At 45.6% G+C, this 24,093-nt stretch overlaps 1 protein-coding gene and 1 long non-coding RNA gene across 3 annotated transcripts; one reads left to right on the top strand and one right to left on the bottom strand.

The window, feature by feature from the left end:
- Positions 1–942: 942 nt before the first annotated feature.
- On the bottom strand, positions 943–9,009 carry Cyp2a3 (cytochrome P450, family 2, subfamily a, polypeptide 3). Its single transcript, NM_012542.2, is given in 9 exon segments — positions 943–1,319; positions 2,503–2,644; positions 3,214–3,401; positions 3,852–3,993; positions 5,394–5,570; positions 7,111–7,271; positions 7,570–7,719; positions 8,401–8,563; positions 8,830–9,009. Coding segments are annotated over 9 exon segments (1,485 nt in total). The 3' UTR covers positions 943–1,137.
- Positions 7,714–18,942, top strand: LOC103691073 (uncharacterized). Of its 2 annotated transcripts, XR_590104.3 has the most exons (5): positions 7,714–7,877; positions 8,406–8,589; positions 14,220–14,262; positions 14,396–14,515; positions 17,562–18,942. It is a non-coding gene; the product is annotated as an uncharacterized LOC103691073 (long non-coding RNA). The 2 variants fall into 2 exon arrangements; XR_005498959.2 differs by having other exon boundaries at positions 14,396–18,942.
- The last annotated feature ends 5,151 nt before the right edge of the window (positions 18,943–24,093 follow it).

Below are 24,093 nucleotides of genomic sequence, written 5' to 3'. Positions count from 1 at the left end.
CGCACCTCACAGCATCAGGGTGACAGGCTTGTGCCATTACGCTGGGCTTTTGAGGGGTGCTGAGGATCCAAACTCGGGTCCTCATTATTGCTTGGCAAGCACTTTTCTAATTGAGTCATTCTCCCTACTCTACCCCATCCCCTCCCCAGCCATCCTCACCCCTGTTCCCTCCTTCTTCTCTTCATTATCCCAGGAAGCTTATGCAGCTTGCAGGGTTGAAATTTACTACCAGGGAGGGCTTGCAATACAGTTCTCAAAGATGTCACCTTGATATCCTTATATCTGTCCCTTCCTCCTGGGTATGACTAATACTGACATCATAAAAGTAAGAAGCCTAGAAAGTGCTGGCTGCTGTGTCCACTGCTGTTGAGACTGCATCGCACAGGCATCTACTCACCAGATTTACACCAGTGTACCACAGCACATCTTTTCAACTGCTTTAACTGACTCTTATCTGTGAGCAAACACTTGGCCTTTGGAAGCCAACTCATGACAGAAAATATACTCGTGCATAACTTGAGGAAACCCTGCACCACACTTACGTGGGCATCCATAAATCAGCACACATTCATGTCATGGTGCAGGCCCTGAGTTTTCTCTGTAAGTAGATCAGAGTGTGGCCAGGCAAGTGGTAGAGCCTGGCAGGTTGCCCACCCAAAGATCTGCCCAGGATGATGTGGCAATAGACTTGAGCTTTCATGTTTTATCTGAGAGGTGGTGATATTTGAAAATCTGCCCAAGGCCAATGAACACAGATCTTTGTCCAAATATTAGTGAGCTCTTGGATTCTGTGAGACTTTGGTAAACTTAGACTAGGGAAACATAAGATCAAGAATGTGACCCTAATAAAATGAGCATGAACTCTCTTCCCCTTCCCATGCACTTCTGAGTATTAAGTGAGATTGTAAGACCCCTTAGCATAAACTTGACAAAGACTACTTATGCCATAAATAATATCTACTTTTATTATTTTATTATTCCTATTCACAGCATAGTAGATATTTCCCCCTTCTCTGGCTCTACCTTTGAAATATATATCTTCAGCAGGTCTACTCTTTTTCCTCTGTTTCTTCAGTACATCCGACCCTTTCTAAGTTTCAACCCCCATTCTTCCCTTTACTCTCACGCAATGCTGGCTCAACGGGACAAGAAACTCATAGTGTAGTTTGGTGGGATTGTGGCAAAGCCCACAAGTCTAGGAGACACATCGATGTCCTGGGGTGCCTGTGGGGATTTGAAGCAGAAGTTCTGCATGATGTTTGTGAGGAAGAGAAAGAGTTCCATCCTTGCCAGTCCTTCCCCGAAACAATACCGTTTTCCTAAAGAGACAAGACAGGGGAAGGTGAAGCCAGTTTTTGCCGATAGCAAATCCCTGGCTGCATTCTTCATGGGAGGAAGTGCTGAGACGTTTAAGGAACGCTCTAACTCCTGAGCCTCAGTTGTATTTGTACTTGTAGTGGGTTGATCCATACCAGGCTGTAACAATGAGAAATGTGGATTCCCTTCTGTTGCAGGATATTCGATCACACTGTGAACCCCGAGATTGTGTTATTTACTGAAAAAACCTGTTTCTAGGTGTGGAGTGGCTCAGCCTTAGCACACAACCTTTAATCCCTCTGGCTGGAATGCAAACCCTTGGTACACACTTTAAATTCCAAACAATGAAGATAAAGTTAGTTTGTAGAAGAAAGCACCCATGTTTGAAAATGACGTCTAATTGAGTGGCAGACAAAGAGAACAGCGAAAAGAGAGAAACATGGAGAAAGGGGGCAGTTTAACTGGGACAGTTATATAGAGGCAGGTTACTGAGAGAGCGAGCTAGGCCCAGGTGAAGACAGAACAAGCCAGAGAATGAGAAGGAGACAGAAGATCAGAACAGATTGCCAAAGTTAGCATGGAGCCAAGTAGAGCAGCTCAGGAGAGGCAAAGAGAGAGAAGCCAGACTGAATCTGTTAGAGGAGTTTGAGCCAAAACAGCTGAGTTGAACCAGCCATCCAGAGATCAGAGGGAACTAGGAAGGTGTGAGCTTATTTAGCAGCAAGTCTCAGAGGCTGAAAACATTCTAGGCTAGATAAGATTGTTCAGAGGCTAGAAGCTTCCAGGGTTAGGCCTAGGTTAGCAGAGGGAGGCAGTAAGCCTCGGAGACATTTACATCAGGAGATTAAAAAATACTTTTACACCTTTCCCTACAGCTATAGGGAATGGTATGGCTGCCATGTGGCCACATCCTTTTTAAGAACTGGTTGTGTGACCTGAGAAAGACCTCTGGCTTAGTTTGAGGTTCCATTCCCTTCACCTATCACTAAAGTTTGACCATCACGTCTCCAGGGTTCAGATACATGGTGCTTGGGAATTATGGGAGCTACAGCTAACTAGCCGAGAGTTAGATGCAAGAGAATATTCCAAAATAGAGAGAAATATTTGGCTGCATCAGACAGAAGCAATGGAGAAGCTTATCTGTTGGTGTGAGCAGTGGTCTGGCACTCGGCAGTGGGTTCTTACCAATGGAAAAGGGCACAAAGGCATCACTCTTCTTAAACTGTCCCTTGTCATCTAGGAAGTGCTTTGGGTTGAAGTCGTTGGGGTTGGAGAAGAACTTAGGGTCTTTCAGTACAGAGCCCAGCATAGGAAATACTTCAGTACCCTGGTGATGAAGAAGAGACTCCATGAGGTATGTTTGGATGAATGTCCTGCTGGCCCACAGGGGTTAAAAGGGTGAGCTAGGGTATCCAAGTGAAGGTAAAGATAGTGAGTTAGGGGACCTTTGAGGGAGGAGCTTTGCCGAATGTGAGGTTATCCTTAAGATATGGGGGATGTGGGACTCATGTTCTAGTAGCCAGGACAGATGAGTAATACGGGCTTTGTCTTCTGGGGCAAATTGTGCCTCTCAAGTCAAGATTTGGGGGTATTGAAAGTGTGTAGCCCCAAACAGGATATATAGCAGACATGAGACTCCTATCTCCAACACAGTCAAGATCTAGATAAATTAAGTTTATACTTCTTAAGAGGCATGGAGTTAAAATTCCTGAGTGGGAAAGTCTGGGGTGAAGACAAGATATAGGAGTCTCTAAGTAGGAGGGCAGTGGGATGTGGTGACAGAGAAAGCCTGTCACTAAGAAACCAAGAGAGGGGCCGGGTGGTTTCTAATGAGCAGGAGGTCCTGGAGGCCCATGAAGAGGTCTAGAGGTCACTCTAGGCTAGGTGAATCAGCACCTTGGGGAGGAGGAACTCTCGAAACTTGGTGTCCTTGGTGACCCTGCGAGCCAGGCCCATGGGGATCATGTCTGCAAATCTCTGGATCTCGTGGATCACAGCCTCCGTGTAGGGCATCTTCATTCGGTCCTCATACTTGGCCTGCCGGTTCCTGCCAATCACCCGGTCAATCTCCTCGTGGACCTTAGCTGAGAAGAACAGGGACCGGTTTAGGAATCCAAGAACGCCACAGTAGAGATGATAGTTCAGAAACTAAGATGGGATGGAGGCCATGGAACAGTGTATGGCATTGTAGATCATTTTCAATATGTGCAACTCCTGCATTGGTGAAGAAGTTTCCCGTGAGCTGGATGGATCATACCATAATTGTACGGGAGTTGCGAGGAGACCCGGGAGACGGGGAAGTAACTCCTCTGAAGTGCGGCGAGCAGCACACCAGTTGGTTAAGCAACTAGAGACTGGTGCCCACCAGCTGTGGCTCTGTCTAGGCAAAGCAGGGGGTAGCTAGCTGTTTGAGAGTCCGGTTTCTTGAGAAAGGTAGGGGACATTGTAGCAGATAAAAGATGCAAATTTAGAATCTATATCCAGGTTATGCTCCCCTCAACCCCTGCTTTCCTGTCCCTTGAAGCCTTCGTTACCCTCAATATCCGGGTGCTTCATGAGCAACAGAAAGCCGTAACGCAGGGTGGTGCTGACGGTCTCTGTGCCGGCAAAGAAGAGATTTAGGGTAGTCAGCACCAAGTTCTTCATGTAGAACTCAGTATTGGGGTTCTTCTTTTCCTGCAGGGAGGGAAATATTCACGTCAAATCCATTCCTTACACTCTTGGTACCCTTCTAGCTTTTTTTTCCCAACTTGAACTCACTTCTCTTTGGGCCAGACCTAAGGCTTAGAAGAGGAACCCTGGCTATGCTGAGTTCTCTCCGGGGCCCAGACATTTGGAAGTGACCTGGGACCATAAATGCTCTTCTGTCATTCGTGACTTAGTGCTTGTCTGATTGTTACTAACTTAGTCGTCAGTTATTTAATGGTCGAAATGTTTAGGAAAGGAAGGCTGAAGAGAGCCCGAGAAACAATGGTACTGACGTCATGTTGGAGGAAGTCAGGGAAAACTTGAGATGGTTTTTCAGAGGTAGATACAGAGCTTTTTTTTTTGTTCTTTTTTTCGGAGCTGGGGACCAAACCCAGGGCCTTGCGCTTCCTAGGCAAGTGCTCTACCACTGAGCTAAATCCCCATCCTGATACAGAGCTTTTTTAAAAATTATTTTGAGTGTATGAGTGTTTCGCCTGCATGTGTGTCAGAGCACTACATGCGTTCAGTAACCATGGAGGCCCAAAGAGGGCATTGGATCTACTGGGACTGTAATGACATGGTTGTGAGCTGCCATGCATGTGCTGGGATTGAACCCACTGGCACTCTGGAAGAGCAGCCAGTGCTCTTAACCACTGACCCATCTTTCCAACCCTCAGACAATGAATGCTAGGCAATAAATCCCATCTCGTCATTACGAACCTTAATATTTTCTAGGGGAATCTCATCCCTCAATCCTTTGCATTCAGACTACATGAAGTTCCATCTCAGCCGGATACCACATGTTGATAATCCAAGCCGTCAGAAAGCAGCCTCAGGAGGACCACGGCAGGTTTGAGACTTGCCTGGTGTGCAGAGCAAGTTTCAGGCCAACTAGGGCTACAGCCTATCACAAAACTGTTCTGTTCCATATAGGTGAGAGAAGGTCACAATAAAGCTAGGTCACCTGTGCCACAGACGTGAATGACAATGAGGACAGGCAACGTTAAGTGGTGTGTCAGCCTGAGACAGCTGTGATGCAGGACGAGTTGCCTATATTCTCAGAGCTGCAGCCTACTCATTTGTAAAATGGGAGTCATAACACAACCTCGTCCAAGGTGTGAATACTAAATAAGTGGATATCACTAAGCCTTTAAAATGGTTTAAAATGGTGCCTGGCATATGGCAGCACCACATCCTGGCTGTGATCTCAGTCTGTCCATCCTCCTGAGACTGAGAAGTGAAAGGAACAGTGGTGCTGAGTGGTAATATGTGAGGTTTATATTGAGAGGACTGATTTAAGTGGTCCACCATTACCCCCATTCCCCAAGCGTGATTTCATCCTGCTTGGCTTTGGACCTCCCGCCATGCTCCCTAACTTCTGGGTTTACCTCCAGCATTCGGATGAGGAAAGAGTCGATGAAGTCCCTTGGGGAATTGGGATCCAGCGTGCGCTGATTCTGTTCCACCTTCTTGGTTATGAAGTCCTCCAGCCCCTGCAGCTCCTTAAAGGCCTGTTGCTGGGGGCCTGGCAGGTGTTTCATCACAGAAGAGAACATCTCATAGAGCTGAGGGTGGAAAAAGGAGGAGAAACCAAGACTGCATAAAATCCAACAGGGGTGGTGGCTGTTTTCAGGCAAGGGACTTTTCTGTCACCTGTCCTGAGGTTCAGGTAACCTGGTAGGGCAAGGAGGCAATATAGTTTTCTTATAGTTTAAGTGAGAGGGCTATTGTCCAAGATTTTAAGTGAGGTGGATTTGGTCGCATATATAGGTTTGGAGTTCTTGCGCATGGCTGGCTTGAATGACATTCAGTTGTTGGGCTGAAGTTTCATCTGTAGATGCTTAGGTATTTGGGTGACATTAGCTAGAGGCAGCTGTTCAAATACTAGCAGGGTTTGGATGGTGAAGGTTCGCAGGTTTTCCAGTATTAAACCAACCAGTCCTGGGTAGTCACAGTAACTGAATTATGCACTCAAACTAGCTGTCCAAAGACAAGGTAATGAAAGAGAAAATGTGAGATATATATGTATATGTATATATGTATATGTGTATGTGTGTGTGTGTGTGTGTGTGTAAAATTTTTCAGCCATTAAAAACAATGGTATGGAAATTTTCAGGAAAGCAGACACAATGGGAGATCATATCAAATAAATTTAACCAGTATTAGAGAACCCGTGTATGTGTTCTTTCAATCTGTGGTATTAATTCAAATCACGTTGTACATACATATGCATATATATGTACATGTGTATCACTTAGAAGTAGAAATAAAACTGTCTCAGGGACAAACAGGACTAACAGAAGGAGGAGGAGGAAGAGGAGGAAGAGGAAGAGGAGGAGGAGGAAGAGGAGGAAGTGTGAGAACAGGGAAGGTGGGGGGTATGGGGCTGAAAAGGCTCAATACACAATGTATGCTTGTCCAAAATTGTCTTATTATTTCTATTTTAAGTAGTGCTGATATCCATATCTTCACCTGCTTTGTTATTCAAACAGCTTCACAGATGGTCGTGCTTAGGAGTGTGAATGAGCTGTGTTGAAAGACCCTTACTTGGATGTTTGGGGGACATCTGTGCAGAAATTTCGCTTGGAGCCTCAGACGTTTGCTTAGTTCCGTGGCTGAGTAAGGGGCACTCATCTACATACTCCAGTGGGCTAGCTCTGTGTTTTCTGCAGTGCCAGATGTTCAGGAACTGAAGAGGGGTGGTGTTTTCAGCGGACCCTTCCTATGGCAATCTTGTGTTAGAAATTAAAACAAATTGTGGTGGTAACATGTGCCCAGCTGAAGGAGCTGAGTGGCTGTGTGTGTGTGTGTGTGTGTGTGTGTGTGTGTGTGTGTGTGTGTGTGTACATGAGAGGGAAGGGGAGGGGAGGGAGAGGGGAGGGGGAAGGGGAGGGGGAAAGGGGAAGGGGAAAAGGGAGGGGGAAAGGGAGATAGACTGCCAGCTTTTGATTTCAGGGGCAGCTGTTGAGGATGTCTACATATTGACATTTATTTGTTCTTGCAAAACTGCAAGGGCTAGTGTGAAGGTGCCTGCTGGAAGCAGTTTGGGAGTGAGCTGGCAGTCAAGGTCAGGAGGTATGACAGGACAAGGTTGAAACAGGTTACCTGCCCCATGGAGGTAGCTGTGAACTGGAAGCTTCCCAGCATCATTCGAAGCAGTGACAGGAACTCTTTGTCCTCATAGTCGAAGCGGTCCCCGAAGACTATTGAGCTAATGACATTGGAGACTGTCCGGCTCAGATAGAAGGTGGGGTCAATGAGGGCACCTGTGGATGGGGAAGAGGAGGAGAGGGAGGAGGAGGAGGGGGAGGAGGGGGAGGAAGGGGAGGAGGAGGAGGAAAGAAAGGGAGACATTGGAACTAGGCAAAAAGCATCGCCTGGGTGTTAGCATCAGATACTTTGAATCTGAGAACTCAAGAAGGGCACTGGCTGCAGCGCTGAACCAAAAACGCTGAGACCAGATCCCACAGTAGGGGACCAGCATACACTTCCCTAGCCTAGTTTCTATCCTGGGACATGGTGCTGCTTTCCCTTGGTAGGTCCGGAGAACGGTGCTCCGCTTACCGTTCGTCTTTCGAAATGACTCGATGAGAAAGCCCGCCTCCTCTTGGATACGCTCCTCGATGCCACGCTTGCCCACGCCGAAGTCCCGCAGCGTGGCGATGGAGAAGCGCCTTAGCTGTTTGGCTCGCTCCCCGCTGCTGAAGGCTACCCCTGGGAAGGTGAATGAGAAGCCAGGAGAAGTCAGGGGGCGTGGCTGGCCATTGACCACCCTTGCGCTGTTCCCCTTCAGGCGGTCAAGAAGGAAAAAGATGCACACAGATCCTTGGAAATGCAAATGCAAAACACAAGAAGGCACCACGAAAGTACAGGTAAAAGAGCAAGTTACTGGACAGTAAGAAGAGGGAGACAGAGGTGCAGAGACAGAGGTGAGAGACAGGAGACTGCAGAGAGCTGAGGGTGGATACAATTGTGAAAGAAGTGTAATTGAGCAAAAAAAGAGAGGGAAATAAAGAGAGAGACACAAAGAGAGTCTGGAAAGAGAAGAAATCGTTGCTGGTAGATAGAACCTAGGAACAAACGTTCTGTGATGTCTGACACTGGAAAGCAGAGGAGAGGAAGAGAAAAAGCAATCGCAGAAGCTGAAAATGATGGTGTGGGTTGCAGGGAAGCTTCGGATCCCCTTAGAGGCGGCAGGATTCCGACAGCAATTGCTAGGTGGAAAAGGAGGCATGGGTGGAGGTGGGGCAGTCAGGAAACACTGGCAGAGAGACCAGTCTGAGACAGGGATGTGGGGAGAAGATTGCTTGGAGGGGATAGACAGTCAGGGAGAAATCTGGGGAAACTGATGCCCTCAAATGTCCTCTGCCACATTCCCCTGGGTCTTCCCCTCACCATAGCCTTTGAAAAGCCAGTCGAAGGTGGCCTGCTCTCCCCGACCACTGAATTCCTCAGCTTGGTCCACCAGAGCCTCCTTGACTGCCTCCTGTCCGCACAGCACCACAACTCGGCGAGGTCCCAGGTGGATGGTGAATACAGGACCGTAACGTTGGCTGATCTGATGGAGGAGAATGATCAGAGAAGGTAAGAGGGGATGGTTCATTCTTTGATATCCGGTCTGGGATTCATCTCTCTAGAGTTCTAATAGTTATCAGACTGGGTGTCCCAAGATGTGATACCACTGGCCTAGAAAGTGCTGATTTCTTCACAATTCCCCTGGCCTAAAATTACACTCCCATCTGGTCAATACCTACCACAAAACCTCAATCAAAATTGGGCATCCCTCCACGCCCCCATTCGACCCATCTCCATGCCCAGTGGCACCTTCATGAGAGAGCTGTACATTTTCTCTGTGTTCAGCTGGAGGTAGTTCCCGATGAAGGGCAATGGGGTGGGTCCAGGAGGCAGCTTCCCTGAGAGCTTCCTCTGCTTCCAGACAGACATCAAGACCAGGACACTGAGGAAGGCCACTGAGGCCACCAGAAGGAGTCCTGAGGCCAGCATGGTGGCGATGGGATGACAGACACAGTGATGGCTGAATTAGCTTGTTTTTATACATTCTGAGATAGAAGGCTGGCCTTTGGTCTTGATTATGCAACTGTCTAATTTTACCTCCAGACTACCCCCGTCATGCACCTAGTTTGGGACATAGCCAACACTCAAGGAGGAGGAGGGCTCCATGACAGATTAACAGGGAGTAGACTGAGTTTGTGGTGTCTAAGGAGGAAGTGCTCCAAAACTATGCATTACAGAGGACAGTAGAGAGAAGCCAGAACTGGATCCTTCATGACATGTATACTAGAGACCCTTCCTTTGAGAAAGGGCACAAGTGATAGCCATATTAGGGTCTTAGGAGAGAAGAACCCTATAATTCATTTGTTCGAAATAGGATGAATGGCTATGAAGTTGAAAGATCACTTTTCTTTCTTGTTTGAGACAAGTTTTCACTATGTAGTTCTGGGTAGTCCGGAGGTCTGTACATAGACTACAGAGATCCACCTGTCTGCTCTGAGTGCTGGGATTACAGACCTACACTTCCACAGCCAACCCTGGGAGACTTTCAATGAAGTGGGTCCTGAATGTAAGGAACCGAGAATTGGCGACTCCAGGGCTATGGGTTATGGATCTTGAGTCAAGAAAGGCTGTGGATGGGGAGTGCCTGGAAGGACACAAACTGCAGGAGGATCTTGGAGTCAACACCTGTGCCCCGGCGTGGATGCACTTTGGTTATGGCTTCATGCTGTCTCTTAATGCTCAGAACCCAGAGAAGTCTCTGAGTCTAGGATGGATTGCTGGAACATAAGATCTGAGAAAGGTAGGGAAGACCAGAGTCATATTTCACTGGAATTTGGCACAGTACTAGAGCCAATATCTGGGGGTCTGTCTAGGTCTTGAGAAATGATAATCACAACTCCAATATGGTAGCAAAGTTCTAATTTACGAAAGCCCCACTGGATTCCTATCGAGATTTGTAGAGGAGGCCATCAGAGTCACTGGCTCAATGATGCTGTAATTTACACATGTTTTCTATGGGTGCACGTGAACAAAACATAGGGGTGGCATGGGGGGCACATACATGGAAAGCCCGAAAGTCAGAGGCATTAACATCTACTCTTGCTCATACTTTTAGCTTTCCCTGTCTAGACATCTTTCCCACCAGTGAGAAGAGAGCATTGGGGAAATAAAGGTCATATTTGGTGGGGGGTGGGTAAGTGTGCTGATGCCTGGATGTTATCAGTGGGCTGAGGTGGAGAGATTTAGATGAGCGTCCAGCATGGGGAACAGAAGAGGACCCTGGGATGCTGAGGGTGGCTATGGAGAAGGGAAAATGACCCTACTGTTCTCTCACATTGTAAGTCTTCTTTAATAATCTGGACAGTTTTGATGAACCCGTAGCCCAGGAAGATGATGTGTATCCCATCTGTGGAATCTTAGTCATTGTGCAGTTGGTGCATCACCAACCTCATTGAGATGACCGGGTCATAAAGGAGCAGGGATTTGATTCTCTTTCCTCCTCATTATCCAGCTCAGCTCACCCTGGGAGACACCTGGGAACTAAGCTTAGCTGCAGGATGGGCTCCCAGGAGGGAGGAGGATGGGGTTGGCATTGAGATAGCCCCCAGGCAAGCACTAAGGTGAAAAAGGAGTTAGCACGGAGCTTGACACCAAAAGGATATTGGTAGATATTCTTACCCTGAGAGAGACCTTGAGAGGGGAGGCAGGTGGTCACTGGAATTGTTTGAGTGAAGGCATAAGTGTGGCACCATGCTGGGTCTGGATTTGGTTCCAGCAGGCTCTGATATAAACACTAGGTGCTTGCTGACCCTGGCTTCCTTGAGACCCTGGGAGGGACCTTGGGTGGATGCTGGCAGGCTTTGATGGATGGGTCCCTCCCATGATGGTATCCCAGCATTAGACCATTGGGTGAGGTTGGAGCTCATGAGTGGCAATTAGCTCATCTCATTTTAGGCTGTTGGACTCTGAGACCGGTTGGGGAGGAAACGAAGGGCCGAGAAGAAAGCAGAGAGAAAGGTTGTTTGTTGATTTTGGAGGAGGAAGGGGCGGGGGGGAATGGGATTAGCCTAGGCTTGGCAGGCATCAATCTCTCCTGCACCTGCACTATACCCAGCACGGACCTCTCCTCTCCCCTTGTTTCCACTTGAATAGGAGGAAGGGGTAATTTAGAGAATCTGTTTCTCAGTGGAGGAGGCACCCAGAAGGACCCTGAGTGGTCAGGCATGTTCTCATGTTCGGCACGGGGGCCAGAATGGGAACAGAGCTTGGAGAGATCAAGTGTATTTGTCCTTATTGATTTTTTTTTCCGGGCACATGAATGACAGAGCAGGAACAGGAGTTATGCAGGAGAGACACAGGGGCGTGAATGAAGGATCGGTGACAGCGGTCACATGCCAGAGACATGTGGGAACAGCAGCAAGCATCTCAGACAGGTTTCCAGAGTGAATAAGCAGCAACCTTGGGAAGTCTCCCTCTGATGGTTCCAGTCTCCCTTTCTGGTTCCGTGATTGAGAGCAATGGCACGGCATAGAATGGAACCCTAACCTGGGCAGATACCAACTCCTGGGCAATCCAATCAGTGTCCCTGAGATCTTGTCTGTTGTGTGTCCTTGAAGAGCTGACTTCAATAACAAACTGAACTTTATAGGTGAATCTTCTTCTTGGTAGTAATGGTTGAGTTAATGCTAAAGTCAATAAATAGCTATTTTATTCATCTGTTATTATCACATCTTATTACTTGACAAGAAAAAAGGATATGGATTGATGTTCCTCTGAACTTCAATCTGCCTTTGGGAGCCTCTTGTTTTTATTGTAGCGAGAGGGTCCACACTTGGTCAGACCAATGATACTCCCAGAACCACTAAGGAGACAATTTCCTGGTCAGTTTGAGATTGATATTTCTATGTCCTGTAGCCAAAGCTCCTGGTGTCTTTGGTAACATTCAGTTACGGTGGGCAAGCAAGGCCTGTCTCATTTTGAAATGCCTCCAGGACAACCCTAAAGAAGCTGGTGGTGTGTGAGAAGCCTCCCACCCCAGTGCTTCTTCATCAAAGCCAAGCATCAGTGCCCTCTTCCACCATACTCAAGGATCTGTGAGTAGGAAGTTTATCCTGGAGGCTTGGTGCCCTGTTGGGCAATTTCTGATCAGCGTTAGATGTTCAGATTGCTCTGGATGGAGCTGAAGCCTGCACAGGACTTTGCCTTGTTGTCTATCATCTCTCACTGTAGACTATCGACTCATGTTTGCTTTCTCCTCCTTAGCGAGCCACTGTTGTCCCCGAGTCCTCCATGCTTGTGAACATGTTCACGCTGCTATCGTTTTGATTAGTAGGTTATGATGGGAGCCTCTGCCTCGCTTAGCTCTGCTTGTACCTTCTTCTGGGTGTATCATTTCGGGTGCACAAGTGGGGTCTCTGTTGGAATTCATGCCGCAACTTGTCTGTATTATTTACTTTTCTTTAACCTTGCCAAAACACCACCATGATGAAGGCAGCGTATGGAAGTGTTTACCTGGTCTTACTGTTCCTGTGGAATGAGAGTTCGTTGTAATGGAGCAGTGTGGCACAAGCGGCAGGCCTGGGGGCATTAGCAGGAGGCTGAGAGCTCACCTCCTGAACCCCTGAACACAAAGCAGAGAGAACAAACTGGAAGTGGGGTGTGGCCTTTGAGTTTCAAATCCAAGCCTCAGTGACATACTACCTCCAGCAAGGCCGTACAGCATAAATCTCTGCAAATGGTGTTTGCCACCAAGAGAAGGCTAAATGCTCAACTGCCTGAGCCTATGGAAGACATTTCTCATTCAAACCAGTACAGTGCCCCAGCGTATTCATTAGTTTGTATTTATACCAGATTAGTTGGATTTGACTGAGAGCATAAGACAGTGAATATGGAGTTAGTCTTCATCATCACATCTCTCTCTCTCTCTGTCTCTCTCTCTTTGTCTCTGTCTCTGTCTCTGTCTGTCTCTCTCTGTCTCTTTCTCTTTTTCTCTTTCTTTCTCTCTCTCTCTTTCTCTCTCTCTGTCTCTGTCTCGGTCTCTCTCTGTGTCTCTTCTCTCTCTCTCTCTCTCTCTCTCTGTGTGTGTGTGTGTGTGTGTGCATGCATATGTCTATGCCATCAGATTCTACATGTAAACTTGAGTACACACATGCTTTAGAATATGCTCCACTGTGGCACGTCTACCATGGGTACGCTGTGTGCAGTGTGATGTTTCCCTCCATATTTACGTTTGTATGAATGAATGCATGTTCAATAGGTAACTGCTTATAACTAGGGGGATGTTTTTGTGTCTATTATGACTTGTGGTTACAGGCTCATGAGGCCATATCGTGTAAAGGTGAACATTTGGTACTGGTATGTGCTTGTCTGTGTTTAGATTTAAATACAGCTGTGGATCAGTTTCATTTCTGTTCTTCAATAAACAAGTAATGCTCTGCTGCTCTTCCAGAGGACCCAGGTTCGATTCCCAGCACCCAAAGGTAGCTCACAACAGTCTGTAACTCCAGTTCCAGGGGATCTGATACCCCCATGCAGACATACATGTAGGCAGAACGCCAACACATATGAGATAAAAATAAATAAATCATAAAAAAAAGATACTGGAGGCTGAGGAGCTTGGGGGCCTGTGGCGTGTCTGCTGCAGGCAGGCAGATGAAAATGGAAGGCTCCAGGAGGGTGGGGATGGAGGCTGACTGGAGGAAGGCACAGAAAGAACAACTAATTGTTACTTGGTTACATGCTAGCTCTGTGGGTGATATATTGGGGTGTCCTTTACTGATTTGAGGAAGCTGATCTGGATCATATTCGAGGTGGGAGCTAGCTTTGGGCATCCTGACAAACTAGGTCAAGGCACTGGGGGGATCTCTGAGAGCAAACCCAGAAAAAACAAACAAACAAACAAACAGCCCCAAGTCTTCAATCGTCCTGTTATTTTCTTTCTTATTACTTGTAACAATTTACCACCTAGGACTGAGGAGTGGGAAGGCTTTCCCCGAAGAGCTCTGTGTGAAATGACTCTTGTAGAATGTGCTCCCCAGGGGAAGGGAGAGAGTATGTTCAGGTAGACATATACATGCCAGGTCTCAGACAAGTAAGATGAATGGAAGAGAAGGAACACTGACAGCTACTCCCCTCCCCCACTCACTTAACCTCATCTGTTAACTTCTTGTCTTCTCTTCCCATGACCCTAAATTTCCCAGGACAACAGTGGCTCCCTCCAGATGTACCTGAAACCTATACAAAGTGAGTCTTTCCTTTGTATATTATAATTAGTGTGTGTGTGTGTGTGTGTGTGTGTGTGTGTGTGTGTGTGTGTGTGTGTATGGAAGATGGCAGTGAATGTATTTTTCATTTGCTCTCCATTTTATTTTTTTAGGACATGGGCTCTCGCTGAACCCAGAGCTCACCGATTTGGCTAGCCTGTGTGGCTAATGAGGCTCAGGGATCCTCCTGAATCCATGCCTCTCCACCCCAGCATGGCGAGGTGAATAGGAAGGTAGGGATTACAAGTGTGTGTGACACCGTGCCTGGTTTTTGATGTAGGCGCAGGGACCCCCATGCTTGTACTCCATACACTTTACCTACTGGGTTGGTTCCTCAGCGTCTCTCCTTCTGTTTTAAATCAAGATGAAATAACACATGAATCGAACATCTATAGAGAAGCGCAGTGGCGTTTCATGCATTCATGGTGTTCTACAACAAACACCACTGTCCAAAGTCAATACATTTCCAATGGAAATCTTAAGTAACCTAAGGCAGAGGCAACTTACTTTGGGGTCTACACTAATGGGTGTTTTGTCTGGAACTGGCCTCTGTGTCTTTAAGTCCCATGCCTGTGGTAACGGTGTCTGTCTGCTGTCTGAGGTTTGATTTTGTTGTTCTTTGTTTTCATTTTTTTTTTTTTACGAAGCATCAGAAAATTGTCCCCAAACACCTATGATTCTTAAACTCATACCCCATTGCCATAAAACCCAAACAAAACCCTCCAGAATCCGACAAAAACAAGCCCAAGATAGCTGGGCAGGAGAGATATTTGACCTTTATCAACCTTTATGTTCTTTGGTTCATTAGCCAATCACGAGCTGATCAACACGGGTACACCGCCGCCCCGCCCCCCCAGTAGCCAGGTGGTGAGTGAGCCTGGAGAACAAAAGGTTGCAGTCAGGGAAGGAAAAGGTTTGCATCTTAGATTTCACGGTTGTGACAAGGATTAGAGAAGAGTTTGGGGAGTGTTGGCTGAAACAGTGTGAAAGGGAGAAACAGAAGAGGGATAAAAAGTCAAGCTTCTTCTGCCTGGTTGTTTACTCTGGACCGCAGGAGTGCTCCACCAGGATAACAACAGGGCCTTAGTGTGTTCCCCACCAGGAAAACAGCAGGGCCCTGGAGTGCTCCCCAGCGGGAAAAGCAGAGACAGGTTTGATGGATGCGTAGGACGGAAACAGCCTGGAAGAAGGACGGATTTTTATTTATTTTCTTTACACCCCCAGTGATGTTCAAAAGTATAACCTACTCACACGCACGCCCATGCATGGCAGATGGCAAACTGTTAGCAAGAAGACCATCGGTGCATAGAGATGCGTCTTATTTCATGCAGTTGTTTCTGGCATTTTCTCAGCTTCCTGTAAGGAACCCGTAGCATACTGGGGAAGACACGGGGATTATTATTTTAAAAAGACCTTATTGTTGTCAAAGGAAACCAAGTCCAAAGTGTGTATATTTCTCCTTCACTGTCAAAAGGAAGGAGGCTGTGTCCCTAGTTGGTTCTGTGAGTTCAGAATGCTGCTCACCTATCCCGTTCCTCCTCCTTTGTTTTCTTCTTCTTCTTCTTCTTCTTCTTCTTCTTCTTCTTCTTCTTCTTCTTCTTCTTCTTCTTCTTCTTCTTCTTCTTCTTCTTCTTCTTCTTCTTCTTCTTCTTCTTCTCCTCCTCCTCCTCCTCCTCCTCCTCCTCCTCCTCCTCCTCCTCCTCCTCTTCCTCCTCCTCCTTCTTCTTTGAGCTGGCTGTTAAACTTTAGCACCTTTTATCTGAGGACTGCCTAAGTGGTTTTACATATATGATTCTCCACCAGCTGGAGGTGACGCCCCACCTGCTTTGGCAGTCTTCCTCTCTGCTTTAATTTTTACGGTCCCTTCAGCTCTCAGGTTTTCCCCTACCCCCACTTTTTCTCTTACTTTTCAGATTATAATATAATTACATCATTTCCTCCCACTCCCTTTCCTCCATCCAAGCACACCCAAACATCACGGTGCTCTCTTTCAAATTCACATCCTCTTTTTTCATTAATTATTATATATATGTATATATAATATACACACATATTATATATATTCATATAGCACTACTGAGGCTGCTTGTCTTTGTCACTGTAGTCAGCACCTTCCCTGGGAGCTGAGATCTTCTATGGCACACCCACTCCTTGACATAGGACTGGGAAGCACCCAAGACGCCAAGACTTTTGATGTCGTGTGTGTGTGTGTGTGTGTGTGTGTGTGTGTGTGTTTAGTGCTCTATCTGCATGTACACCTGCATGCCAGAAGACAGCATCAGATCACATTGTAAGTGGCTGTGAGCCACCATGGGAATTGAACTCAGGACCTCTGGAAGAACAGTGCTCTTAACTGCTGAGCCATCGCTCCAGCCCCGTGCCTTATGTTTTTAAAATGACATTTGACACATTTTCTAGTGTTAAGACGCAAAATCGATATAATTATCATATATCAAAACAGTTGCATTGTAGCACTTTCATATACACTTTGTATTGGCTGTGCCTCTGTTGTTACTCCCCCACCGCTATGCCCCACCCACTCCCATGGTCCTCTTCTTCAATGTCACATGCATTCTACTATCTCCTCCCACTTAAGACCTTTTTTAAATCGACAAATAACAACTGGATATATTTAAGGCATACAACACCATGTTTTGATATGTTATATATTGTAGAATGGCTCAATCAGGGTAATTAGAATAATGCATATGTATTGTATTACATAGGATTTTGTGTGAGAACACTCAGAATCTCTCAGGAGTAGTCTAGAACACGATACCTTATTATTAACTACTGCCTTCATGCTGTACAATAGAACTGTTTATTTCTCCTGCCTAACTGATATTCCCATCTGTTGAACGACACCGCTCCTGTCCCAGCCTCTGTCATCCTGTTTTTTTTTTTCCCCCCTGTGGGGTCAGATTTCTAAGTCTGTCCATGTATGTGAGATTATGTGATGTTTGTCTTTTGAACATAATTTTTTTTATGAGGATGAAGATGTTGCAAATACTCTAAGGGAATTTCCATATCAGGCAGTGGTTGAGTGCATTCTGGTTGAATCAAGCGAACAATAACTACACACTATGAAAAAGGACTTTAAAATCTTCACCAGTTGACTGAATTTTCTAGTAACAGAAAAAGCAGATAGTGAAAGAGTTGGGTGAAGGAACTTCCTCACTTTTGCTTTTGGTTGGTTTTGTTCTAAGGGCAGGCCATGAGTGGCACCTTTTGGGATGGCAGAAACCCAGATAGAAACTTTGTTTTTTCTTAAATTTCTAGATCCAGGCAACTGAAGACATTGTGGTTGACTACAGCACTGGTTGATAGTGGGGGTTGAAACTCTATAAAGAAAGAGTCAGAGAAAATGAGACATGACCACATCCTATGCATAAATTTGGACCAAATTTCTAACTGATTGTTAAGGTACTAATGAACTGGAAAACTTACAGCTAGGACTAAAAGCACCGAGGCTAAATTTCAGTGCTAGGGGTTTTGCTTTAGCTATGTTAACTGCTTTCTAAAGAAAAAATGGTGAATCAATGCCGCGCCTGTAGCAGAGATAACCGAGCTCCGGGGCAGACATGACGCCTGAGTGGGAGCCGGTTCGAGGGTTCGCACCACACGTGGTTAAGCCCCCTGCTTGCATGCGGCGGACTCCAAGAAGATGTGCACCTGGACTTGCCCCCTGTTGTAAACTTGTCTCTGGGCTGATGGGCATCTGGGTCATGGGAAAGATCGTTGTCAGCACTTATTTCTTTATTTTTTCTTTGTTTGATTTTGAATATGATCTTGGCAAGACGGAGACTTCCTTTAATAATAGGACAGAAGGTCGTGATCTATTTTTGATCACTAATACCACAAGCTTTCCTGTTTCCTCTTTACAGCAGACAGAGCCTCTGATGACAGGGACTCCAAGGTTGCAGATTATGTCTTCTCTTATAGATAAGGAAATATAAGATTTAGCAAAGAATTATACATATAAGGATAGTGATGCTTCTTCTATTAGGTGTTGGTAGAACTGTTGAGAAATGATTCCTTGAGCTTTGGGTCGGCTATGAATATTTTACAGAGTATAGAAACAGGTGGTGGCAACCAGGTACTTACAGGGGACCATATGTGCATCGACCAACGGATGCTCCATTACCATATACTGGAGAATATGATTTGAATTTTGATAGGTGGGTTACTAAGGATGGATATAGGGTCAGGTATTTGTCACTGCCTTGGTCAGAAAGGTTGGCAAGAGCCCGTCCTCCTTGGTGTGTGCTCTCAGAAGAAGAGAAATGGGAGGTAAGGTCACAGATCATCAGATACTTTAGACAGGGATCAGGCATGCAATATTATTGCCCCAAGCCTTGGATGTACATCTACAGGACTAACAAAGATGGGATCAAAGGGTTAACTAGAGCGATAGAACTAGATGCACAGACCTGATGGCGTAAGATATGCCAGACTTGCGGTCCCCTGAAACTTCCTCCTTGATGTGACAAACGGAAAACTAGACTAGGCTGGCTGACTGTGGCTCGTCTGAAAAAAAAGCAAGCTATACCTTTTTGCAGAAAAATCAAATGTTCTTGGCCATGGTCCAAGATTGTTATACAATGAAAATTGTGTATAAATGTCTGATGCTCTCTCAGTAAAGTTACAACAGCTGACCACACTCTCTCTGTGTCTGTGTCTCTGTTCGCCATCCCGTCTCCGCTCCACGCGTGTCCTCAACAGGGGTCCCCCCGCAGATCCTTGGAACCTCCAAGATTGCCGACCGCGACAAATCAATATTCTTCAATAGAACATAACAGAACTCTAGAGCTTTTACAAGTTGAAAATCCAAGCTTAGGAAATGTATGAAGATATGAAGAAATAGGACCCATCCTCAAAAGAAGTGACAACTGGTGGAGACCAGCTCCACGATGCCTTTGATAATGGGGTTTAGCTGTTAGAGCTTCAAACTTATTACTTAAGCAGACAGTCCTAGGGGTTACCCTGTTATAATTCATGTAACACGTATAATGATTTGCCAGAGTAGTTAAGTGATATTAAAGGTGATAGACACACAGTGCCTTTTAGTTTTATTTTATGGGTTTGAGTGTTTGGTCTGCATGTAGGACTGTGTACCGTGTGCATGACTGACCCCTTTGAGGCTAGAACAGGGGATCAGATCCCTGGAATTGGAGTTGCAGATGGTTATGGGCCACTACATATATGATGGGAATGGAATCTGGATCCCCTGGAAAAGCAACCAGCGCTCTTAACCACTAATCTGACTCTCTGGTCCTCGGTTTAATTTTGACATCTTTATGAGGGGTGAAATTATCTCTAGTTTATAAATGAAGAAACTGAGCTCATCAACTTGGAAAACTACACAGTCAAGGTTAGAGTCTGGGTCTCTCTGTTTGCAACACTAGGTCCCTCCACCACTTCATTTGGATTGAGATGGAAATACTAAAGGAGCAAGAACAGGCTCAAGTAAAATCGATTCCCACAGTGCTCAGTTTGAAAAGATAAATCTACTTCATTTTAACCATTAAATAAGGACAGATGGTGTTGGATTTTCTCTGGGAGTTTGGCTCTGCTTCTGGCATCACTGATATCATTGGTTTTCCACCGAATTCGAGATTTCAATAGTTCCTAAACTGTAGTGTCAATGAGTCAGTCCTGGGCCGTAGTTTCGACTCTGAGCCAGTCTTGTTCAAAGGCAAGTTAGAGAGCAGGGCCTTAAGTCCTGGGAAAAAGCACAACACGCAACTGGCACTCCCTGTAATTCAGGGATTAGTTAGGAATTTTGTCTCTACCTGTTTTTACACCTTTCTCTGCTAAGTTCAAGAAGGTGAAGAGAAGGATGTGGAAGAGAGAGAGAGAGGGAGGGGGAGAGAGAGAGGGCGTCAAGGTGCAGAGAGAACGTCTATGTTTTAAGAAGTTGTTTAAGTAATCTGGTGGCTGGGATAATTGTCTAGTGAGTAAGAACATTTGCCCTGTCAGCATGCTGACCTTTACATTTGAATCCCTATCAATCACATCAAAGCTAGGCATGGCTGCATGTGTACTGGATGGTAGAGACAAGATGATCCCAAGAGTTTCCTTCTTGGCCAGCAAGTCTGGCTGAAATGGTAATCTTCCAGTCCAGGGAAAAAGTCCTGTGTCAAAGCAGTAAGGTGGAGAGCAATAGAAAAGACACCCTATATCCTATTCCAGCCTCTGCATACCCACACGTTGGCATGCATTCATAGAGGGAAGAAAGAATATGACTGAATGACTGACTGACTGACTAATAAATGAATCTGAATTTAACTGAGGCTGTAGCTCATTAGTAGAGTACTCACTTGTGATGCATGAGGCTCTGGGTTTAATTCCCAGTAAACATACAGACACATAGACACAGACAGAGACAGAGAGACAGAAAGACAGACAGACAGAGAGACAGACAGACAGAGAGACAGACAGACAGAGAGACAGACAGACAGACAGACAGACAGACACACACACACAGAGTTTTAAGACTCATGAGGAACCCGGGTGTCATGGTGCGTGCTTGTAATCCCAGCATTCTGGAGGTAGAGAGAGGAAGAACAACATAGAGAGTTTGAAGCTGGCCTGGATTACATGTGAACCTGTTTCAGTGTTCCACCCTTTATAAAAAGAGACCAATAAAGACTGACATAGTTATCTCTAAACCAAAATAATCAAGAACATTTAAAAAAGGGGGGCAAAGACATCAAAAAGGCACTGAGCACTGTAACACTTAGCAGTAATCCCAGCACTGGGGAGACTGAGGTCAAAGGATTAGGAGTTCCATTCAACACTGAACTACAAGGCCAGGCCATTCCAAACAAACAACTGGGCAGGTTATACAATTTACAACAATTCGTGTGTGTCTAAAACCCAAGTGTTGAAACTCATTACATAATGCTAACAAGTGGGAGTTCGGTCTAGAAATCAACATAGAGTTCTCAAACACCATAAAAACGAAGCCCAGGACTGACCTAGCTATGCTAGTCCTGGACATAGACCTAAAGGACTTCAAATCCCACAAGAGAGAAACCTGAACATCCATGTTAGTTGCTGTTTTATTTACAATAGCTAAGAAGGGGAATCCAGTCTAGAGATGCATCAACTGATGGCTGGGTAGTGAAAATGCGGTACGTCCATGCAGTGGGCTTCTGTTCTGTGCTAAAGAAAAATAAAAATGTCAGAGTTTCAGGAAAATGGATGGAGCTAGAATATATTATATTTAGTGGACTAACCTAAGCACCATATATTTTCTTTCATATGGGGCCAGTTTAAAGTTTCAGATTCGTGTGTTTTAGTTGGAGTGATTGTCAGGAAGGTGCCAGGAATCAAGAGAAGACACATGAGAGGTGGTCTTGAAGGGGATAATAAAACACGTGATGGGAAAGATGGGTAGACACTGTGAGAGGAAAGGTTTAGACAGGGTGGGGTGAAAACCAGGTGAAGGTTGAGGACTGGGGGAGGGTCTATGAAAATTGAGGCTTTATGAACAAGCCATATAGAAACTGTTACCAATAAGTTTAAAAAAATACAATTTAAAAGAAAAAAGAGAGTTTGAATGAAGGTACCCTGCATGGGTGGATGATGGTGTTTCTATAAGTCATTGGCTGGTAAGTGAAATCTTGGGCACAGAACACCGCCCCCTCCCCATTTGTTCATCAGGGAGGCCCCCGAAGCGCCCAAACAGTAAAGATATGCCCACTGTTCTGAGTTCTCTGTCAGCACTAGGTAGTAAGACTCTGTGCTGAAGACACCTCACGCTCTTGTGATGTATAGAAAAATCAATTTGGAGATTTCATCCCTGCTGGGTGGTTTTCACCATGCTGGCAGGTGCTGTGCAGGCTGCTGGGGTAGAGAAGTGTCTTACGCTGCTGTGGACCCTGTGTGCTACAGTAATGAACCACCAGGCAGGCTGAACCCACTGGTACAACAGTGGCATGTGCGTTATGGTACTAACTACCATTTTACATTCAACTCGAGGCCCATTTCACAGGAGGGTATTCATAGCTGGTACTGTAAACCAGGTTAAAACCCGAAGGTTCAGAAAGGTGTGGGCCCCAGGGAAGGATGTAGTACTGTTGCCTTGCTAAATGGCAGTGGAATCAAACTGCGTATTCGTGTTTACACCCATAGTTCAGTACTGCCAATCTCAGTCAGACAAATTTCTTTTTTGCCATGATTAGAGGTTAATGCTGAGATCTGGAATTTCTCAAAGTGTTGGGAATAAATGACTGTTGAGTATTCAAATCTGGTGCCGGGTGGGACATTTATATCCCTCCATCCCCATGGAACCTGTGGATGAGGGGATGGTACAAATGTAAGAGTCAGATGATGGGGGGATGCTGTGGACGTGGTACCACCACTGTGCTCACAAACTCTGTGTTTATGTTTATCTGCACAGGATGGAGCCTGTCAACATCCCAGCGCCCACGGTGGAGGGGCATATGGGACTCCACTCCTAGCTGAGGCCTATGGGTAGTGAGTGGTTACTGGGAAAGGAGAAGCCATTTTTTTTTTTTTTACTCAGGGGTGTGGTCACTTTACCCTATCTAGTAACTCTCAAGTCCTGTGCATGCAAGGAACCCTACTTAATCCACTATTAGTGGGTTGCTTTTCTTTTTAAAAGAGGCTTGAAACGGGGCAATTTAGAAGGGTACTGGGAAGATGGAACGTTCCAGAGAGAGTGAGCAGGAGTACTGGGGAGGAATGGCAGCCCACACCATTAAAGTACATTCTATGTGTGCATAAAGTTACTGAAGATAAGTGTAAATATTTTAAAATGTTTGTTTTTCAGCTTGTATTTCAGTGCAGTAAGCTCTCTGTATATATCTTATGCCTCACTAATCTTTTTCTTTGTTCATATAAGGCCTGCCTAGGTTTTATACACATCATAAAATATTAATTTCTGCTAAGTTTCAGTTTCAAGACTTTAAAACTCTCTCATAACACTTTGCCCACTGCTACTGTAGTCCTTGACTCTTACCCATACCCCAGTCTTTCTTTTTAGCTCATGGTGTGATCGGAGCCAATTAAAAAAATTCCCAGTAATCGTGAGTCACACACATCATGGTGTAGCAGTTTCCACTGAATCAAAACATTGTCCCTCCATGGAGAGTTTTTGCTTGTTTTATCCATTGATGGACACAGCCTGTGCAGTTGATAAATATCAATGGAGTTAGCGAATATGAGGGAGAGTTTCATCAACACTGATCAAGCTGATAGAGCTGTGGAGAGAGAATTGCAGAATCTGGGACTAAATGAGATATATTCCAAACAGGATGCAGGGTGTGGCATCAGGAAAGCATGTTTAGCTAGAGAGATGATAGTGAGGGCAAGCACTGAGCCAACTAACATGCCTGATGCCACACAGGGTGACCAAACCAGCATGGGATCCCTGTGTGAGCTAGGGAATTGCTACTTCTGACTTACACTTCACCTTAAGGAGAAGACACCCTTGGAACTAAAGAAAGAAAAAACCAGGTCTGCACTCTGTGGGAGCTTCTGTTTCTCCTCTATAATGACCCTCCACCCTCCATTCTGCACTAAAAAAAATTCTGCCTATAATAAACTTCTGTTTGGGGGGGCAGTTTAAATATGTTATGTAAGTTTAATGCAGCCAACCAAAGTCTATGTCACTCTGAGTAGCGATGTAGGGGTGTAGAAAGGCTCTGTTTAACTGGATTCAAGGAACAGTTTTTGGATTGATTGCTCTCTGGGTCTGTGCATACTGCTATTTCGCTTTCTCAGTCCTTAACTATTTCTGACAATAGAACTGTCAATAGAACATGATACTCAGTAAGCTTGC

Source organism: Rattus norvegicus, chromosome 1 (genome assembly GCF_036323735.1).
Source record: "Rattus norvegicus strain BN/NHsdMcwi chromosome 1, GRCr8, whole genome shotgun sequence".
NCBI lineage: Eukaryota > Metazoa > Chordata > Mammalia > Rodentia > Muridae > Rattus > Rattus norvegicus.
This window is presented reverse-complemented; position numbering and strand designations above follow the sequence as displayed.